At 36.4% G+C, this 17464-nt stretch overlaps 2 protein-coding genes across 5 annotated transcripts in view; one reads left to right on the top strand and one right to left on the bottom strand.

Moving 5' to 3' along the window:
* The window catches only part of MACROD2 (mono-ADP ribosylhydrolase 2), a 1878458-nt gene that overhangs the window by 1571591 nt on the left and 289403 nt on the right, over nucleotides 1-17464 (bottom strand). The gene's annotated exons all lie outside the window — the stretch shown is intronic.
* Nucleotides 3743-16921, top strand: FLRT3 (fibronectin leucine rich transmembrane protein 3). Of its 3 annotated transcripts, none has more exons than XM_045809324.2 (3): nucleotides 3743-3975; nucleotides 12078-12278; nucleotides 13380-16921. In XM_045809324.2, exon 3 carries the CDS (start codon nucleotides 13423-13425, stop codon nucleotides 15370-15372), a length of 1950 nt encoding a protein of 649 aa, XP_045665280.1. In that variant the 5' UTR covers nucleotides 3743-3975; nucleotides 12078-12278; nucleotides 13380-13422; the 3' UTR covers nucleotides 15373-16921. The 3 variants fall into 3 exon arrangements, with proteins under 3 accessions (XP_045665280.1, XP_045665271.1, XP_045665285.1); XM_045809315.2 differs by having other exon boundaries at nucleotides 12078-12838; XM_045809329.2 differs by lacking the exon at nucleotides 12078-12278.

Below are 17464 nucleotides of genomic sequence, written 5' to 3'. Positions count from 1 at the left end.
ACTCTTACTGCCTGAGGGAAAAGCCTGGAGCTGCCAAAGGTCCACTGCATATAGCCTGAGGAGGTTGCCAACACTGAAAAAGGCAGAACACTATGAGCCAGAGAGAAACTGTAATTTTGTTGACACATTTTAAGCCACGGTATCAAGCTTTACCTGAAGCCAAACCATACCTTTGAACTTCTCAGTTATATGAACCAATAGATTCCAACTGTTGTTTAGACATTACAGCTTGGACTTTCAATCACTTGCAACCAAAAAAATTCTTAATAGCCCAAGCATTTAATATACCAAAGCCTGAGCTGGGTTTTTTTTGCTTGTTTGTTTTTTACCCAAATTTGAAGACTTAATTCTCATGAAAAATGTTGAGTGGAAGAAAAATAATGAAGAATGCTTCTTTCTAAGACTTAAAAGAACTTTAATACATTCTAAGATTAAATCACAAATCGCATAGTTGGAGGTGGTTTGGTGGATCAACTATTCCTACTACTTTCTTTTATAGGGATGTTCAATGAATTTGTATATACTGAATGAATGAGTGAATGAATGAGTGAGTGAGTGAATGAATGAATGAGGTACCTTAAGTCTAGACAGGTTAAAATTCCTGGATTAAACTGTTCCATGGAATAATCATGTATTGTAGTCACTTGTAGCTGGGAGTTGTTTGTTCTAAAAGAGGCTGGATTTGTTGTTGCTACTGTTGTTTTCACTTGGATACACAAGTAAATGGCAGAGCCTGGGAAACCTGATTCCAAATCCAATCTCCCCTGTTCTCCAGTAGGGAATGTCTCATATCCTCTCACAAAAACAGAAAAACACAAAGTTCTTTGATATGACCAGTGCAGAGTTTTAAAACTAGGATATGCTACTGGAATTCATTTTCAGGCCAACTGTACAATCTGAAGTGATTTTTTCATGTACAGCATTAGATTCACAGACTAGCCCACAAAACAGAACGGAACACAAAACAACAAACACCTTTTCAACCTAAAACATCTACTAGAACTCAACTAAATTCTAAATCCTGGGAACCATGAGGCTATGGAAAAGCAGGACAACAGGAAAAAAAAAAAAATCAACAAGAAAATCTCCTATTTGCGCACCTCTTCCCCTATGTTCTGGCTATGGAACCACTCCAAAGGGAAATTTAGATGAGCGTGAAAAAGCTTTCACTGGCTGTCTCCTATCTGCACACCTCCCTTTGCGCACTCTTCTTCTACTTCTTGATGTCCCTCAGATGCCCTCATCTTAATAATGGCAGCTACCATTCACTGAGTACTTACTATGAGTCAGACACTGAGCTAATAAACTCAGGAAGATTTAATGATTTGTCTACAGTCATGTGGCAAAGTCAAGATGGAGCCAGAGTATGGCCCTTCAACATTAGACTGCACTGGCTCCTCCTCTCTGAGCTGAGTCCTCTCTGCGGCAAGAATCAGCCCCTCCTTTCCTATCACAGCCTAAAGGGCATCAGGCTGAAAACTGCCTGCCTTCCCCCCCCTCCAACCGGGACAGCCGTCCCTTTATTACAGCTAATCTCCTTTAGATAACAAAGAAGGAAAGCAGTCTATGGTAACTCAGGGCAACTCTTAATCTTTCCAGAAGCGGTACCTATTATTTTAAGTTTACCTCCAACTGGCAGAATTTTAGGCAGCTGATAAAAGCAGGAAATTAAAAAACAAAAACAAAACAAACAAACAAACAAAAAACAAAAACACATGGAAGCAGCAAAAGAGTATATATTTTTGGACAGGGTAGGATGATGGAGGCTACCTTAAGAGTTTGCCTTCAAAGTCAATGCCTCTAGGACAGACTGTATTTTTCAAAACCTCTTTCCTTCTTCTACATTTTAATCGACATCTTAAAAAAAAAAAAAGGAACAGTACATAATTGGCATTCACTAAATTCCTGCTGCCTTTATTTGCCATGTGATGAAACTAAAGGCCAGAACACATAATACGAAGTCATATAACAAATGGCAACCTAGGGAATGGAAGCTTCAGAACTCCTTACTCCCAGGCCAGTACACCACCTTTTAGCTACCTATAACCAAAAACTGTCCATTCATCTTTCTTTCCAGTTTTAGGTCTGCTTGAATAGAGACACAACTGATATAAGCCCACAGTAATTTGGGCAAGCAAAAAGTACTTTTTAAATATAACCAACTCCCATCTGAAAATAACCTCTAGAAAGAATTATTTCATAAAATAATTTAATTCATGTATTTGTTTTGCAGTAACCGAAAAAAAATTCACCCTTCAGTGAGAGATTATGCTATTCCCACCTCCCTTTCCTCCAAAAAGTCAGCAGCTGAATCTCAGTTTAAGTTGTGCTATCTAATATTTTTAAGAAATTGGCTTTTCAACAGATATCAGAATTCTAAAACTCCTGGATTTAATAGGTCTGCCCTCAGTGGCCAGCAAAAGTGCAATCACAGAACAATAGGGGTCAATATACCTCTTATCAAGGGTTCACCTTCTACTTTGATATCACCCATTCTTGGAGGGGAACTCAGAAGGTCAAACTGCTATCAAAGAAGCACAGAAATAGATAAACTAAATGAAACTAATGAAGAGACCACAATCAAATACTCCTGGGAAAGACAATTAGCTGGCCTCCTTCAGAAACACACATTCATAGAAACTTATTTAAAAGCACAAAGGACAATGTTGCGAACCTCTAAAACTAAAACAAATAGTATTATTTGTTGGAAATTGCCCTCCAGGTAAATATAAAAACAAAATTCTCCCCAGCAACATCAAAAAGTGAAACGAACTTAGTGGAAAACTATAGGCCCAAAGCAATTGTTGACCAAATAAGAGAAATCCATCTATGAAAATCATAATTGAATATTAAAAAGTCTACCATTCTGCTAATTAGACACAGACATTTCTGTCTTATAACTGTCCACTGTTTATTCATATACCAAAATTAAAATTATTTTAATAAAAGCAAAACCACCCATGAAAGGTTTTTTCTTAAGGTGTTTATATCTTAATCCATATTTAGAGCAGCAAAAACATACCAGAAAAGAATCTATTTAATTTTTCTACAACTTTTCATATTTAGGGAGGGTTCCCTAAACAGGAAAACATCTAATACCCACCAGGTTCAAAAGAGATGGACAAATAGTGGAAGTCTGTGAAAAATACTTTCATTTCCTAAAACATATATAGAACAATAAGTTACTCATTACCTCAAGGAAAAAGAACTGGTTACTTCAAGGATCTTTACCTTTTGTCATTCTTGTTCCCCTTCCCTTAAATAACTCAGTTATTTATGTGAACCTGCCTTCTACTTATTTGTCAAATAATTATTCACAGTTGGAGTTACTAGCCTTCAAAATTACAACGCTTTTGGAACTATTCAATAATGAAAATAATAGGGTTCTTGGTTAACTTCTTTTTAATGCATACAGCTTAAAAATAAAAAGAACCTGTGTTTTGCTACTGTACTCTTATAAATATTCTTCTAACGTGCTCATATTTTTTTTTTATAAGCTTGCTACCACTACCTTGTTGTATTAAACTTTAGAAAATGTTGAAATTCCAAAAGGCTGCCTACAAACCAAATGGCATCCCAGCTTTGGCAGGCTGAGCGCCTCATTTTGGCTTCTCTCACTCCCTCTAGCGTTCGCAAAGCTCATCTGTCTGATTATCCAGTTACCTCACTGAACAAGAGCTCGGCTAAGTCCTGCCCATCTATGACATCACCCCCTTCTTCAACCACTGCGAGGTGAAGCTTTAACTTCAGACTTGGAGGTGGGCTGTGTGCAGTAAACTGGAATGCTCTCCCTCGCTCACTCCTCAGTGTAGGAGTGATCCGAAGCAGGACCAGCTCTGCCTGCAGCTGCCGTTGGCTTTGTGTGGACTGGACGCGGAGCTTGGGAGAGGGGGAGGGTTATTACTCCAGTTCACAGTCAGTGGAATTACAGCTATAGCGGCAGGATATATGGGATTGCTTTTTCTCGTCTTCCTGGTAAGTGTTTCCCATGTTTTTCCTTAAGATTGTCCCAGAAAGTTTGCGTGGTTTTACTCTGTAGACAGAAATGACTTGGTACTATGAGGCATCCAAATATGAACGCTTGCTCTGTCACCAGTAAGAGCAATATATGTGTGCGCGAGCCAGCGAGGAAAATTTTGACTATATAGCCACACGCAAGAAGTTTCTTAAAACCTTCTTTCATTAAAAAGTAATAATTAATGGCTATTTTCTGCCTCGTGTGGTTGTGATTTGAAAAGAGCCTTATGGAAAACCTTAAGTTGGAAAGTTAAATGTTAAATATTGAAGAATACAAGGCAGATTTTTTCACAGAGGAAAGCGAAGGGTCTTGCTAACTTGGTGTGTCCTGTATGTGTGGTATGATCACCAATTGCTGTTTTTACAACTGTGAAAGAAAATCAATAATCCCTCAGCCCATGAGTACGCAGTACATGAAAAGCATACATCTTGCTCACAGCTAGCCGAGCTACTCCTGGAGACTTCCGTGCCTCTGTAAGGATTAACAGCTACACCTAGATTTTAAAGCTTGCACTGCTATCCTGCCAGAGCTGCTTCAAGCATTTCAGGCTTGCAAATCTCAACTAGTGAATTCAGCTCAGAGGAGGGGGAGACTTTCTTCCCAACCATACCCCCCCCACCCCCAGGAGAACGCCAAAATCCACTGCTTGGGCAAATGTAGCGTGTGACTAGCATAGTAATTGGCAAAGCCTACTCAGAAAAACTAACAAAGCTCAGCGTGCAAGCTATGCCTGATGTATGCAGTGAGTTCGGGGTGGCAGGGGGAAAAATGAGTAGAGCCCTCATCAAATGGGATGCGCAGAGTATCCATTCACTTGCAACTTACGATAAGAAAATCTTGTATTGAAAGAAATGATTTTATACAGCAGAGCTTCCAAAAAGTAGTTAAATGTATCTTCTCAAAAAAAAAAATTTTTTTTTTCAGTGAATTAGGTCTGAAACAAAATGGTTGCATAGAGGTAAAAAGTGCAACAGGCCTGTATTTTTCAACATCTGGGGTAGATATCTATCTATCAAAATTAAAAAGGAAAAAAAGCCTTGATATTTGCCACTTATAGAACCAAATTCTCGAATGCCTTTAACAAATAGCTATTTTTAATTTTCTTCAATCTATCTACTCTAAAATGCACATATATGTTATTTTATTAGCAGCAAACAACATGAATAAAGCCACTAGAAAAGTGCTTCGGCTGTAGCAATGCCTTTCATTTATCCCGAACTGCACATGAATATCCTGACTAGCATAACACATAAAGTGAATTTGTCTCTTTTGAGATAGAACCATTTATGCCTGCCCCAAAGTGACAGATAATTGATACTCATCTCTTTTGAAATGAGTGAAGAATGAATCCTTTAAAAGTACCACAAAATACTAATATTACCATTACTACCAATATTAATAATAATATACCAGGTTTTAATCTCTAAGAAGATTAAATCAGAGATATGCTACTTAGTTTGCAAATGTGTGTGTATACAACATATACACACCTAGTTACACAAACACATGTATTTATTAGCTTGAAATAAAAAACAGGGTTATAAAAACATGATTGTATGTATTTAAGTAGGAAAATCACATCCACTTTTTTTAACAGAGCACTGCCAAAACACATTAAATCCAGGAATCAGCAGAGATATTATAGAATGAATAAACATAATGAATTCATTAATATTGCTCTTGTACAATACTAACCATCAGTTATTAATTGGGCTTTTCATTTCTCTGCCCCCCCCTTTTAAATCAGTTATGATTAGGTTCAAAATGCCCAACTAAACATTTCCTAAACATTAACATTTGTGAAATAGATAATTGGGCAGCAAACAAAGTTTTTACAAAAAAGAAGAAAAACAGTAAGAAAATTTGTCATAACTAAATGTGGCAGCAAAATAGAAGGTATGTTTCTTTTGCTTTCAAGTGTTAATTAAGGAGCCTCCAATTCTATCAAAACTTTTTCAGAGCTAAATGAAGCGGTGTGAAATAAATTTGGTTGAAATCTTGTGGCTGTCAGACTTTGTTAGCAAGCTATTAATTATCTTTACCCCAGTTTCTTCTCTAGACTATATTGCCCAATCAAATAGAAACTCCAATTATGTTCAGCATCTCCTGCCCAGGGACACCAGACCCTAATGAACACTCAGTGTCTCCAGATGAAAAATACAATTATCAGCTTTAAACATGCAAGTGCACTGCGGACAGATTTGTCTGTGCTTTTCTTGGCCACACACCCTAAGGCTTCCTCCTCTTTCTGGATTATTTTGAACAATTTAAAACCCCACAAAAATCAGTGGCAGAGAACTTGCCTTATGTTAATATTATATGAATGTTTCTTCTTTCTGCTTTTTATTTTTGGTATGCCAATGTTATACCAACACTAAATTAAATCTGGTTATTTAAAGAAAAATTTCAGTGGCTCTAACTTTTCCCCCTTTATTAAGGTGGGTGGGCTGCATAACAAAGAATGTGATTAATGGCAAGATTCGGAGCTAACTTAAAAATTCTGAATTAAACCGCCTTAAATATTTTTGTTCAGTTTACCTAATAGCATTATAAATAATTGTTGAAAGTCCAGTGAAGACCACCATAAATGAAGTCAATGAGGGAAATAAGATTCAGTAATTTTTCAAAGGCTGTAATTTCTTCCCTCCTTTTCCCTTCATTCCCCTTTCCCTCCCACCCCCCACCTTTTGCCCTAGAGGCCTTCACTGTTCTTCTCAACGGGAGGCTTTGTTGTAATTAAACCAGAGAAAAACTGGCCGGCAGCAGCCAACATCTGACTTGCGGCTTCTGAAAGCAGTGTTCTGGTAGAGTGTACCACCCCCCAGTGGGCAAAAACTCTACAGTAAATCTCTCAGCAATATTAATTCTCAAAACTACATTTTTCTCTTCAGAGCATAAAAGGGGCTGTTTCTCGACTTCTTCTAACATTCCACCATCTCAAAACTTATCATCAGTCAACAAACCAATTTCCTACGAGATGGTTTGTAAATGTCTTCTGAAAAAAGCCTTCTTCCTTCTAAGAACCAAAATAGGAATATACATTTCAGAAAGCATTTTCCAGTTTCAGACTGCAAATCAACATCACTAAATTTGGTAAAACATCACACTAAAAAAGAGTTTTGAAAGCCATGTTTCTGTTGCATAGAAGAGCAGGTTTTAGGACTTTGACGTGACTATTGACAAGAACTGCAGAGAAAGAAGATTTTAAGTCACAAAGGACTAAAATACAATTTCAGCAGCAGCTAAAGTTCACTTGTTTTGCATATGCATTATCTTTTTCCTAGACCCAAAATTAAGTGTCAGGAATGTATAAAAACCTTTCTCCAGGTATTAGTCTCCTTAAATGAGAGGAGAGAGAAATTGCTCTCACTTGATGAGACAATGACAGCTTTTGTTCTTTATTCTTTCACTTTTCATGTGCACAAGTTACCGTGGCAACTTTGAAAAGAAAACCCACAGACCACATTTGGTTAAACACCATTTTTAAAGTGTGCCACTGGACTGTGGATTGATCAGTTTATGTATTGTTGATGTTCTTCCTCTTCATTTGCTTTACATCAATAATAACCCTGCTCTGAAGTGAAAAAAAACTGTTTTATGATTTGGGATGTTCTCGCCAACCAGCACAGTGCTTGGCACACAGTAGACCTAAATATTTATTGTATTCGTGTATGGAAACTTAAATATTAGAAATTTAAAGCACATCAACCAAACTGTACTCACAACACTGAAAAAGGAACTTTAAAGTTTGCCATGGGAGAATGTTGGTGATTTTTAAAAATGTAGTTTTAACTGCAATTGCTCAAAGGTCAACGCAAACTTAAAGCTTGTTCCCTGCTCCAAGCCCTCTACTGCTCACCTTTACCACCCTCTAAATTAATGTCTCGTTCATTCATACAACTCTTAGTTCTCTAATTCATTTAGTCTGGCTTTAAATATCACAAAAGGAAGAAGCATTCACTATGATGAAAGATAACATCCTACTTTGCCTTTTTGTTTTAAGGATGCTCGGTTTAACTTTAAAATCCAGTATACATGAAGCAGAATTGGATTCATTTACCACAAACCTATTGGAAGGAAAGAACCAGTATCATAAAAGGAGAAAGTAAAAATCCTTTGCTTTGGAACTTTTATCCCCTATTTTGCATAAATAAAACACAACCTTCTTCAGGCTAGAAAATAGTCTGGATAAAACCAAGTATGAAAAGGCACACTTGCTTCTCTGCCGCTCAGCAAACCCTTCAGACTTCATGACTCTCAAGAGGGGAGTTAGAGGTCCTTCTGCTTGCCTGGCATTAAACAAAAGAATTGGAACTTTCCTGAAATCTGATGATCGTGGAAAATTTAACTACCAGACAGGCTGCTTAGAAAGCATTTTGCTGTCACTATCAACTAACCTGATGTACTCCAGTTTTTCAGTTTAACCATATATGTAGCTTATTTTAAATACCATTTGTCATTAAAAGACTTAGCATTCACAGGTTGATCATTTTGTTGTGCTTTCTAGCAGCAATTTAAGCCTTCATAAATAAATTACCTTCTAACACTGTAGATTGTGATTATATAAATTCCAATTTAACTAGAAATATTCACAGACTTGGTTAAATCTGATTAAGCATGTGTTTTCTTCAATCTCAAGGTTTTATTCAAAATAATAATGCAATTAACTTGGAAAAGTTCTACTTTTAGATTTAATATTTTTAAAAAGGTCCCATCATTAAGATATCATTATGTGAAGCAATTCATTAAGACAACTCTTTACGAAAATCTCAAAACACTATACTCGATTTAAGATTTTTTTTAAAATAAGAATGATTTCAAATCAAGATCAATTTAAATCAAAGGCAGCAAATAAAGGATTTAGGAAGTTAGTGCATATTATCAACATATAATCTTAATCTAAGTGATCAAAACATGAGAATACTTTCTCATTTCCAACATCCCCACCTCTAAAATATTGTAGTAACAGAAATCATATAAACATGTAGATTGCCTCAAATCCTTGATTGTATGTAAATGCCAGTTTTCCATTTGATAAAACTTCTTAAATGATATTAGTTTTCTTAAAATATCTCAAAATGATAGCATCCTTATCTATTTAATACTTTCTTAGGTGTACCGTGGAACTAAATTGGAGGCTTTTCACAGACTTGATGATTACATTATAAATGCATATTTTTTTGACTTCACAATTTTTGTTTATAAAAAGAAACTGACGAGAAAGATCCCTATTAAAAATCTGATTTATCAATGAGGTGATTATGTTGTTCCTTTTGCCACAGTTTTAAATGCTATCTACTTAGTAATGATTCCATTAAAAAATAATTTTAAAACATTTCTTTAAATAACCAGGGTCCATTTATGTTTTTCCCCAAGTTACCCTATGCATAATATTTTTCTAGAAGATCGATTTCTTTTCGTTCAGAAGTAATGGCCTCTTTTCAAGCCTATGCAGACATAAAGGCTTCTGAAGTCGATGTGGTGGAAACCTGGCCACAATGTCCATACCAGTGGGGCTCATTTTTCTTTTTATCATTCACAATCAACTAACCACATCTCTGTGTGCCTGACTATGTAGAGCCAGCTCAGAAAAAGGGAAGTATAAGAATGGGGGGGGGGCAGGATCATGTATTTTAGATAGATTATTATAGCCTTTAATATGCAAAACAAAACAAAACTGTCCAGCACTGTAGTTTCAGATATAAAAGGGAAGGGAGAGATACAAAACACAATCAAACATGAATTGAACTGTTTTGAGCTTAAAATAAAAGGAGTAGGAATTTGTGAAGGAATCTTCATGTCTAAAAGAGTATCCTCTCCCAAGAAACCCGCTTGATATTTTTGCCTTTTGTTTTAATGTAATTTGGGGAGAAGAGAATGACATTTTCAAAGAATTTAATGAGATTTAAGGCTTTCTGTTAATCCCACATTATTACCACTATTGTATTAATGGCAATGTGAGTTTGCATATCAAACAGAGCAAAAGAAGCAGTTTTACAGATGTAAAACAAGAAAATAAACAAATTCCTTGTCTTTTCACACCAAGTTAGATTTTTTTCTCTCTCTGGATTAAAAACGTAAAAATCAATACATATTCTTAGAGCTTGATTTCGTAAAATATTTATCGTTCAGATACAACCCCTATCACTAGTTACCATTATGATCATCACCTTGGACATACTCTAGGCTGAGCTGACATGGGGAACAGTCAACAGTTTTTACATCCTCATTCATCAGATTCATCTCAAGTTTGAAGTGTGTTTTGGAGTATGACAAATGCCTGACTATTGGTAACATTTTAAGCAGGTTCTCACCAGTGATTTTTATCATAGTTTTTAATTAGTTTCTAATGCACTTTAACAAAAGTAATGTTTCCTCAGCTTAAATTAACCACATTATTTTAAATGTTGAATAATTTTCAAGCTTAGAAAATATTTACAGCAGATACTTTTTAAAATAACTCTGTCATTATAATTTCAACAGCTTGGTTTTTCATTTTCGCATTCCACGAAAGCAACAGTTTTTAAGAAAATACACTATTGAAATCCAACAATAATGAGCAAAGCCCTAAATGCATCACAGTAAAACCTCACTTTAAACAATAAATCATTTAAACTTTCCTCTGTGGGCACTTTGCAATATCCACTAGAGACTACTTTATCCATCTGCTAACTGCTATTTTTGTTTCAAGTTGCTTAAATAATAAATTAAATGGATCTGTAATTTTTTTTTTTAAGTTTCCTTCTGTTAATGCATTCTATGATAGTGTTGGTATTTGGTGGCAAACTAAGAGACATTGAATTTTCAAATAGAACCAGAAACACAAATTTTGGCCTTGTTTAACATTCACTTCAGTAGTATTTGAATTCTGGAACAGATGCTATCCTTGCTGGATGCTAGGTAATTACTGGGGGAGAAGCAAATTGCTTCTACTGCAGTCCTTAATTTCAGGGTCAAATATTTCCATGATACCCTAATGCTCCCTACATGTATAGAAAGCCCCTGAGTGGGTAACCCTGCATGACAGGTACTGATGCTACCCACTTCCCCACCTCTACCCAAAAAAAATCTTCATGCATATTAGATAATGGGCAAAACAGTCATCATTAAAATCACCAGTGTTTTTTTTGGTGAAGGCTTAGGTCTTCTTTCAGAAATGAAAAATATACTTACTGGAAATTGGTGTGTTTATGTTTGAACCTAGAGACAAACGCCTTGTCAGGTGTTGATATGCTTTCCAAATGGTCATTATAAGGAGATAGATTGACATAGTGTCCCTTCTATTTCAAACACAGATTTTTCAAGTTCGGTTTGCCAAAAGAAAATTAAAATTGTATTCTCCTGAAAAACTAACAATTATTTGAACATCTATGCTACCTTTTGGCCTAGAACACCCGAGTAACTAGAGTTTCAAGATCATCAACTAGTCCTCAGAAATACCTCTAAGGAGGAAGGTGATGACATTCACATTCTACAATTGGGGAAATCGAGGCCTACAGGAAGATTTAAACAGGGCACTGAGCAAATCAAAAGAAAAAAATTCTAAAGCAAACTCTTTTCAAGTCTTTACATTGTAGATTGTATGACTTTGTAAAACCATGTTCAGAAATCTCTTAAAAGTTACCATGGCATTTCTGTCAAAAATCCTTGTTACATATTTGCTCACCTCTTTGACATAAACTTGTTTTCTTCTTTTCAAACATTTTATCATTTTATATCTACGATTTAAAAGTGAACTTTTAAAGATTGGCCTGACTTGAATTCAAAAGCCATGGAAGGCACTTACTTGAATGAAGCTTTGCTTCTGTGTTTAATTCAAAGTGACATTAACAGTGAGTTAACAGTAGAAATTATGTTTGGTGACAATCTCAGCTTTAGCTCCTACTTTATTTATATAGTAGAATTGGGAAGTAACAAAGAGGTCATCTTACCCCTTTTCACCAACTACTATGATGAAAGCTTGTTGCTTAAAGAAAAACTGAAGTTAAATTTCTAGGAAATCTCTCTGTCATGTTAAAGTTCATTATTAATAGTTCATTAAAACATTTTGCTTTCACAGGAGATGCACAGACCCAGTATATTTTAAGGAAAAGAAATGTAAAGGAAATCTAGTATGCTTCCTTTTTTTTTTCCTATGAAGAATATTTGAATTAAGTTTCACCTCTTAAAAAAGAACACCTGTTCTTCTATAACGTGACTGCACCAGATATTCTGAGAAAGCAGCAAGAGGCAAAAGCTGGAAATAGCTATTTCACAGCAGGTAATCATACCTCAGGATATAGCTACTGTACAAAGTTTATACTTGGATAATCCTGGATAGGAATAAAGGTGGGGGGTAACTGACTGAAAAACCTATTACTATACAGGCCTTAGCATCATGAATGGCTTTCTTCATGAGGATCTGAAGTTACTATCTCTGACCACATTGCACAGAAGAGCCAATAAGAATTTCAAAGAGAGCAATTTCTACTAAGGGAATTAAGCTACACAAAAGGAACCTTCACACAGAAACTCTATCAGAAAAAAAAAAAAAAACCAGTGCATAGGAAGCCATGTGTTCTACATAGTAACAGGAAGCCGAATTGTTTCTGGCCCCTACTTTAATGAGCTTGCCCACCATGCTGAACTGCAGCTGGAATGTTCATTGACAGCAGCGAGCCTGATCTGGAGGTGTGTGCGGCCTAGGATTACTTGAATAAACAGTGAAGAACATTTCCAAGGACTGAACAGGAGTTTCTAAGTCCCAGCCCCTCACCAGGAAAATAATACATGTGCATTGGATTTTCACTCACGCAAAATTTATTCACATCATTCAATAAGGTAGGAAAATATTAAAGTGTTTTATTTTCATGCCTTAAAGTGCAAAGGCTAATTAATATGTAAAAGTGCAGAAGAGATCATGTTACACAATAGATGAGTATAAATCTATAACTCTCCAGCCATGGGGAAAGTTGAACCATATTCTGGATTAGAACTTGAAGAAAGATAAATGCATTGGGAAACGTATTATAAGATAGAACATAATGAAAAGTCTGCATAAAGCCGTTAAGTCATACAGTATGAAACATATAAAAAAAAGTGGGAACAAAAGAAAAATGCTTAATAAAACTTTTATTATATTTAACATTTCAAAATGGATTTGGGACATGATACTCCTTAATACTACAGACATTTAAGGTAAAGAGATTATATGATCATGTTCATTATTAGCTAGCAATAAACCCTACACATGCAAAAAAAAAAAAACTTAATATGTTAAAAGTCATTACACACATTTTAATTTCCACATCTATTTTGAATACTATTGTAAGTATCCTGACCTGATTGTTTTCTGCCTTTCTTTTCACTCACTCCATTTTAGGGCTCTGACGCTACCGTGTACAAAGACCTCAACACTGCTGACCATGATCAGCCCAGCCTGGAGCATCTTCCTCATCGGGACTAAAATTGGGCTGTTCCTTCAGGTGGCACCTCTATCAGTCATGGCTAAGTCCTGCCCATCCGTGTGCCGCTGTGATGCAGGTTTCATTTACTGTAATGATCGCTTTCTGACATCTATTCCGACAGGAATACCAGAGGATGCTACAACTCTCTACCTTCAGAACAACCAAATAAATAACGCTGGGATTCCTTCAGATTTGAAAAACTTGCTAAAAGTAGAAAGAATATATCTATACCACAACAGTTTAGATGAATTTCCTACCAACCTACCAAAGTATGTAAAAGAGTTACATTTGCAAGAAAATAACATAAGGACTATCACTTATGATTCACTTTCCAAAATTCCCTATCTGGAAGAATTACATTTAGATGATAACTCGGTGTCTGCTGTTAGCATTGAAGAGGGGGCATTCCGAGACAGCAACTATCTCCGACTGCTCTTCCTGTCCCGTAATCACCTTAGCACAATCCCCTGGGGTTTGCCCAGGACTATCGAAGAACTACGCTTGGATGATAATCGCATATCCACTATTTCATCACCATCTCTTCAAGGTCTCACTAGCCTCAAACGCCTGGTTTTGGATGGAAACCTGTTGAACAACCATGGTTTAGGTGATAAAGTTTTCTTCAACCTAGTCAACTTAACAGAACTGTCCCTGGTACGGAATTCCTTGACTGCTGCACCAGTAAACCTTCCAGGCACAAACCTGAGGAAGCTTTATCTTCAAGATAACCACATCAATCGGGTGCCCCCAAATGCTTTTTCTTATCTAAGGCAGCTGTATCGACTCGATATGTCCAATAACAACCTAAGTAATTTACCTCAGGGTATCTTTGATGATTTAGACAATATAACCCAACTGATACTTCGCAACAATCCCTGGTATTGTGGGTGCAAGATGAAATGGGTACGTGACTGGTTACAATCACTACCTATGAAGGTCAATGTGCGTGGGCTTATGTGCCAAGCCCCAGAAAAAGTTCGGGGGATGGCTATTAAGGACCTTAATGCAGAACTGTTTGATTGTAAGGACAGTGCCGTTGTAAGCACCATTCAGATAACCACTGCAATACCCAACACGGTATATCCTGCTCAAGGACAGTGGCCAGCTCCAGTGACCAAACAACCAGACGTTAAGAACCCCAAACTCACTAAAGATCAGCGAACCACAGGGAGTCCAGCAAGAAAAACAATTATAATTACTGTGAAATCTGTCACCTCCGACACAATTCATATCTCTTGGAAACTTGTCTTACCTATGACTGCTTTAAGACTCAGCTGGCTCAAACTGGGCCATAGCCCAGCATCTGGATCTATAACAGAAACGATCGTAACAGGGGAACGCAATGAATACTTAGTCACAGCCCTGGAGCCTGATTCGCCCTATCGAGTCTGCATGGTTCCCATGGAAACCAGTAACCTCTACCTATTTGACGACACCCGTGTTTGTATTGAGACTGAAACTGCACCCCTTCGAATGTACAACCCTACAACCACCCTTAATCGAGAGCAAGAGAAAGAACCTTACAAAAACCCCAATTTACCGTTGGCTGCCATCATTGGTGGGGCTGTGGCCCTGGTGACCATCTCCCTTCTTGCTTTAGTGTGCTGGTATGTTCATAGGAACGGGTCACTCTTCTCAAGGAACTGTGCGTACAGCAAAGGGAGGAGAAGAAAGGATGACTACGCAGAAGCTGGCACTAAGAAGGACAACTCCATCCTGGAAATCAGGGAGACTTCTTTTCAGATGTTGCCAATAAGCAATGAACCAATCTCAAAGGAGGAATTTGTAATACACACCATATTTCCTCCTAATGGAATGAATCTGTACAAAAACAATCACAGTGAAAGCAGTAGTAACCGAAGCTACAGAGACAGTGGCATTCCAGACTCAGATCACTCACACTCATGATGCTGGAGGCCTTGTAGCAGACTGTGTTTTGGGTTTTTTAAACCTAAGGGAGGTGATGGTAGGAACCCTGTTCTACTGCAAAACACTGGAAACAAGAGACTGAGAAAAGCAATGTACTGTACATTTGCCATATAATTTATATTTAAGAACTTTTTATTAAAAGTTTCAGATTTCAGGTTACTGCTGCGATTGATGTAGTGGAGATGCCTGAACACAATTCTATATTTTAGTATTTTTTAGTAATTTGTACTGTATTTTCCTTGCAAATATTGAAGTTATAAACCATTTACTTTGTGTTCTACTGAGTAAGATGACTTGTTGACTGTGAAAGTGAATTTCCTTGCTGTGTTGAACAATCAGGACTGAGTTCACATGAGATCCTTGTAGTATAAGCACAGGCCATTTTTCACTTTGGTATTAATAAAATGTAAAAAAAAAACTGGCTGAATGAGAAAAAGTTCAAAAAATAGTTATGAAATAATGTTCAAACTATTAAATTTGTATTATCCCAGTGGTATTCAATAAATTGAAATATGTGAAGTAATGGGCAATATCAAACTTGCTGCATATCTCCATTTTTACTCTAAGCAAATTAGATATCCTTAGGAAAGTAAGCATTATCTTCTGAACTGAATACATCAGCTGGCATAAAGGAGTGTGAAGTCTGTTGTCAAAACTACTGCTCACAAAGCTTTGAGAATAAAGGACTTCACAAAACCAATAATGTGAGCACGCTTCTAAGTTAGGGGGGAAATTTGTACTTAGGAAAACATGAAAACTTAGACTCCATAGTATAATGAACACAAACACCAGAACTGCATTTTGGTTTTGCCTATACCATCCTGATTTTTGAAAAGTGAATTCTAAAGACATAATTGTTAATGTTTATAATGTTTTTATCATAAATGATCTCAAAAAAGAAACACTTACATGTATTTAAAAAGGTAGTGTAACCATAAGCGATTCCCCTGAACAATGCAGAGAGAGTAGTACTTTAAATAAGGAAGAATTTAAAAGAAAAAATAAATACTAGAAATCAAATTTAGATCTGGTTTATGTGGAATGTTTTAGCACTGTACATAAAAGTTCAATTTACTTTCACAATGATCAAGAATACTGCCCATTACTGTCACAGTTTTCCACATACTACATAATGAACTCGTAATGTAACATTTCTTTCTAGCTTCCTACTGAATTGTGAGCTATTACTTGTTTAAAAACCACATCATTTTTCTGTCGCCATGTTTTTTTTTTTTCCAACAAAAAACCAAAGTGCATTGTACGCCCTTTGGCCAGTCTTGTATGTGCCTTGATCCAACGCTACATGTATTCAGCTTTTAAAACTCGACAAATTTTTCATACTTCCTTAAATATGAAAAATTATGGTCTTATTGCTGAATAAAACAAGAAAAAGTACAAAATAATCGTGCTTGCTTTTTCGGGATCATGTTACTATCACTAAAGTAGCAAATTGCCCAGCACATTATTCCTAAGCACCCCCATGTATTTTTCTAGGCATAAAAATAAACGTTGGCTACAAATAAAAAAATAGCAATATCTTGAGCTTGTGTATCATTTCACTTTAAAGAGTTCAGTGTTTCATGTACAAACTAATTTCCTAACAGTCTCTTAGAATACTCTTATTTTGCTTATTCACGCCAAAGATGGAAAATTTCAGAAGTGGTGCTATGATCTTTTTAAGGTGGTCTTTGAAAAACTAATATTTTTTAAAATAGTTTTTTGGTAGTGTGAGTTGGCGTTAGAGGATCTGGAATCTCAGCTCTACCACCTACTGGGAATGTACTTAAAAACAAACCACTTTCTCTTCTTAGCTTAGTTTCCTTATCTATAAAATGAGGGCTATTAGTTTGGCCCACCTCACAGGGTTGTGGTGAGGATGAAATGATATGCATGGAAACTGCACAACATTCAACCGAATATGTTACTACTATTGTGGTCAAGAAAAGTTTGCCACGTGTTTCCAGAGGTTTGCCAGATATTTCTGCTTCTACTGGTCTACTAACAAATATCTCCAGCCGCCCATGAAACCTCATTCATGATTCATTTGCCTTCTTCATGTTTCCCAATACCT

The sequence above is a fragment of the Ursus americanus genome, chromosome 22 (assembly GCF_024610735.1).
Source record: "Ursus americanus isolate L20-20 chromosome 22, mUrsAme1.1.p, whole genome shotgun sequence".
NCBI lineage: Eukaryota > Metazoa > Chordata > Mammalia > Carnivora > Ursidae > Ursus > Ursus americanus.
This window is presented reverse-complemented; position numbering and strand designations above follow the sequence as displayed.

Excerpts from the sequence above, each read along its gene's own strand:
- FLRT3 (XM_045809329.2), top strand. The coding sequence starts at position 13,423 with ATGATCAGCCCAGCCTGGAGCATCTTCCTCATCGGGACTAAAATTGGG.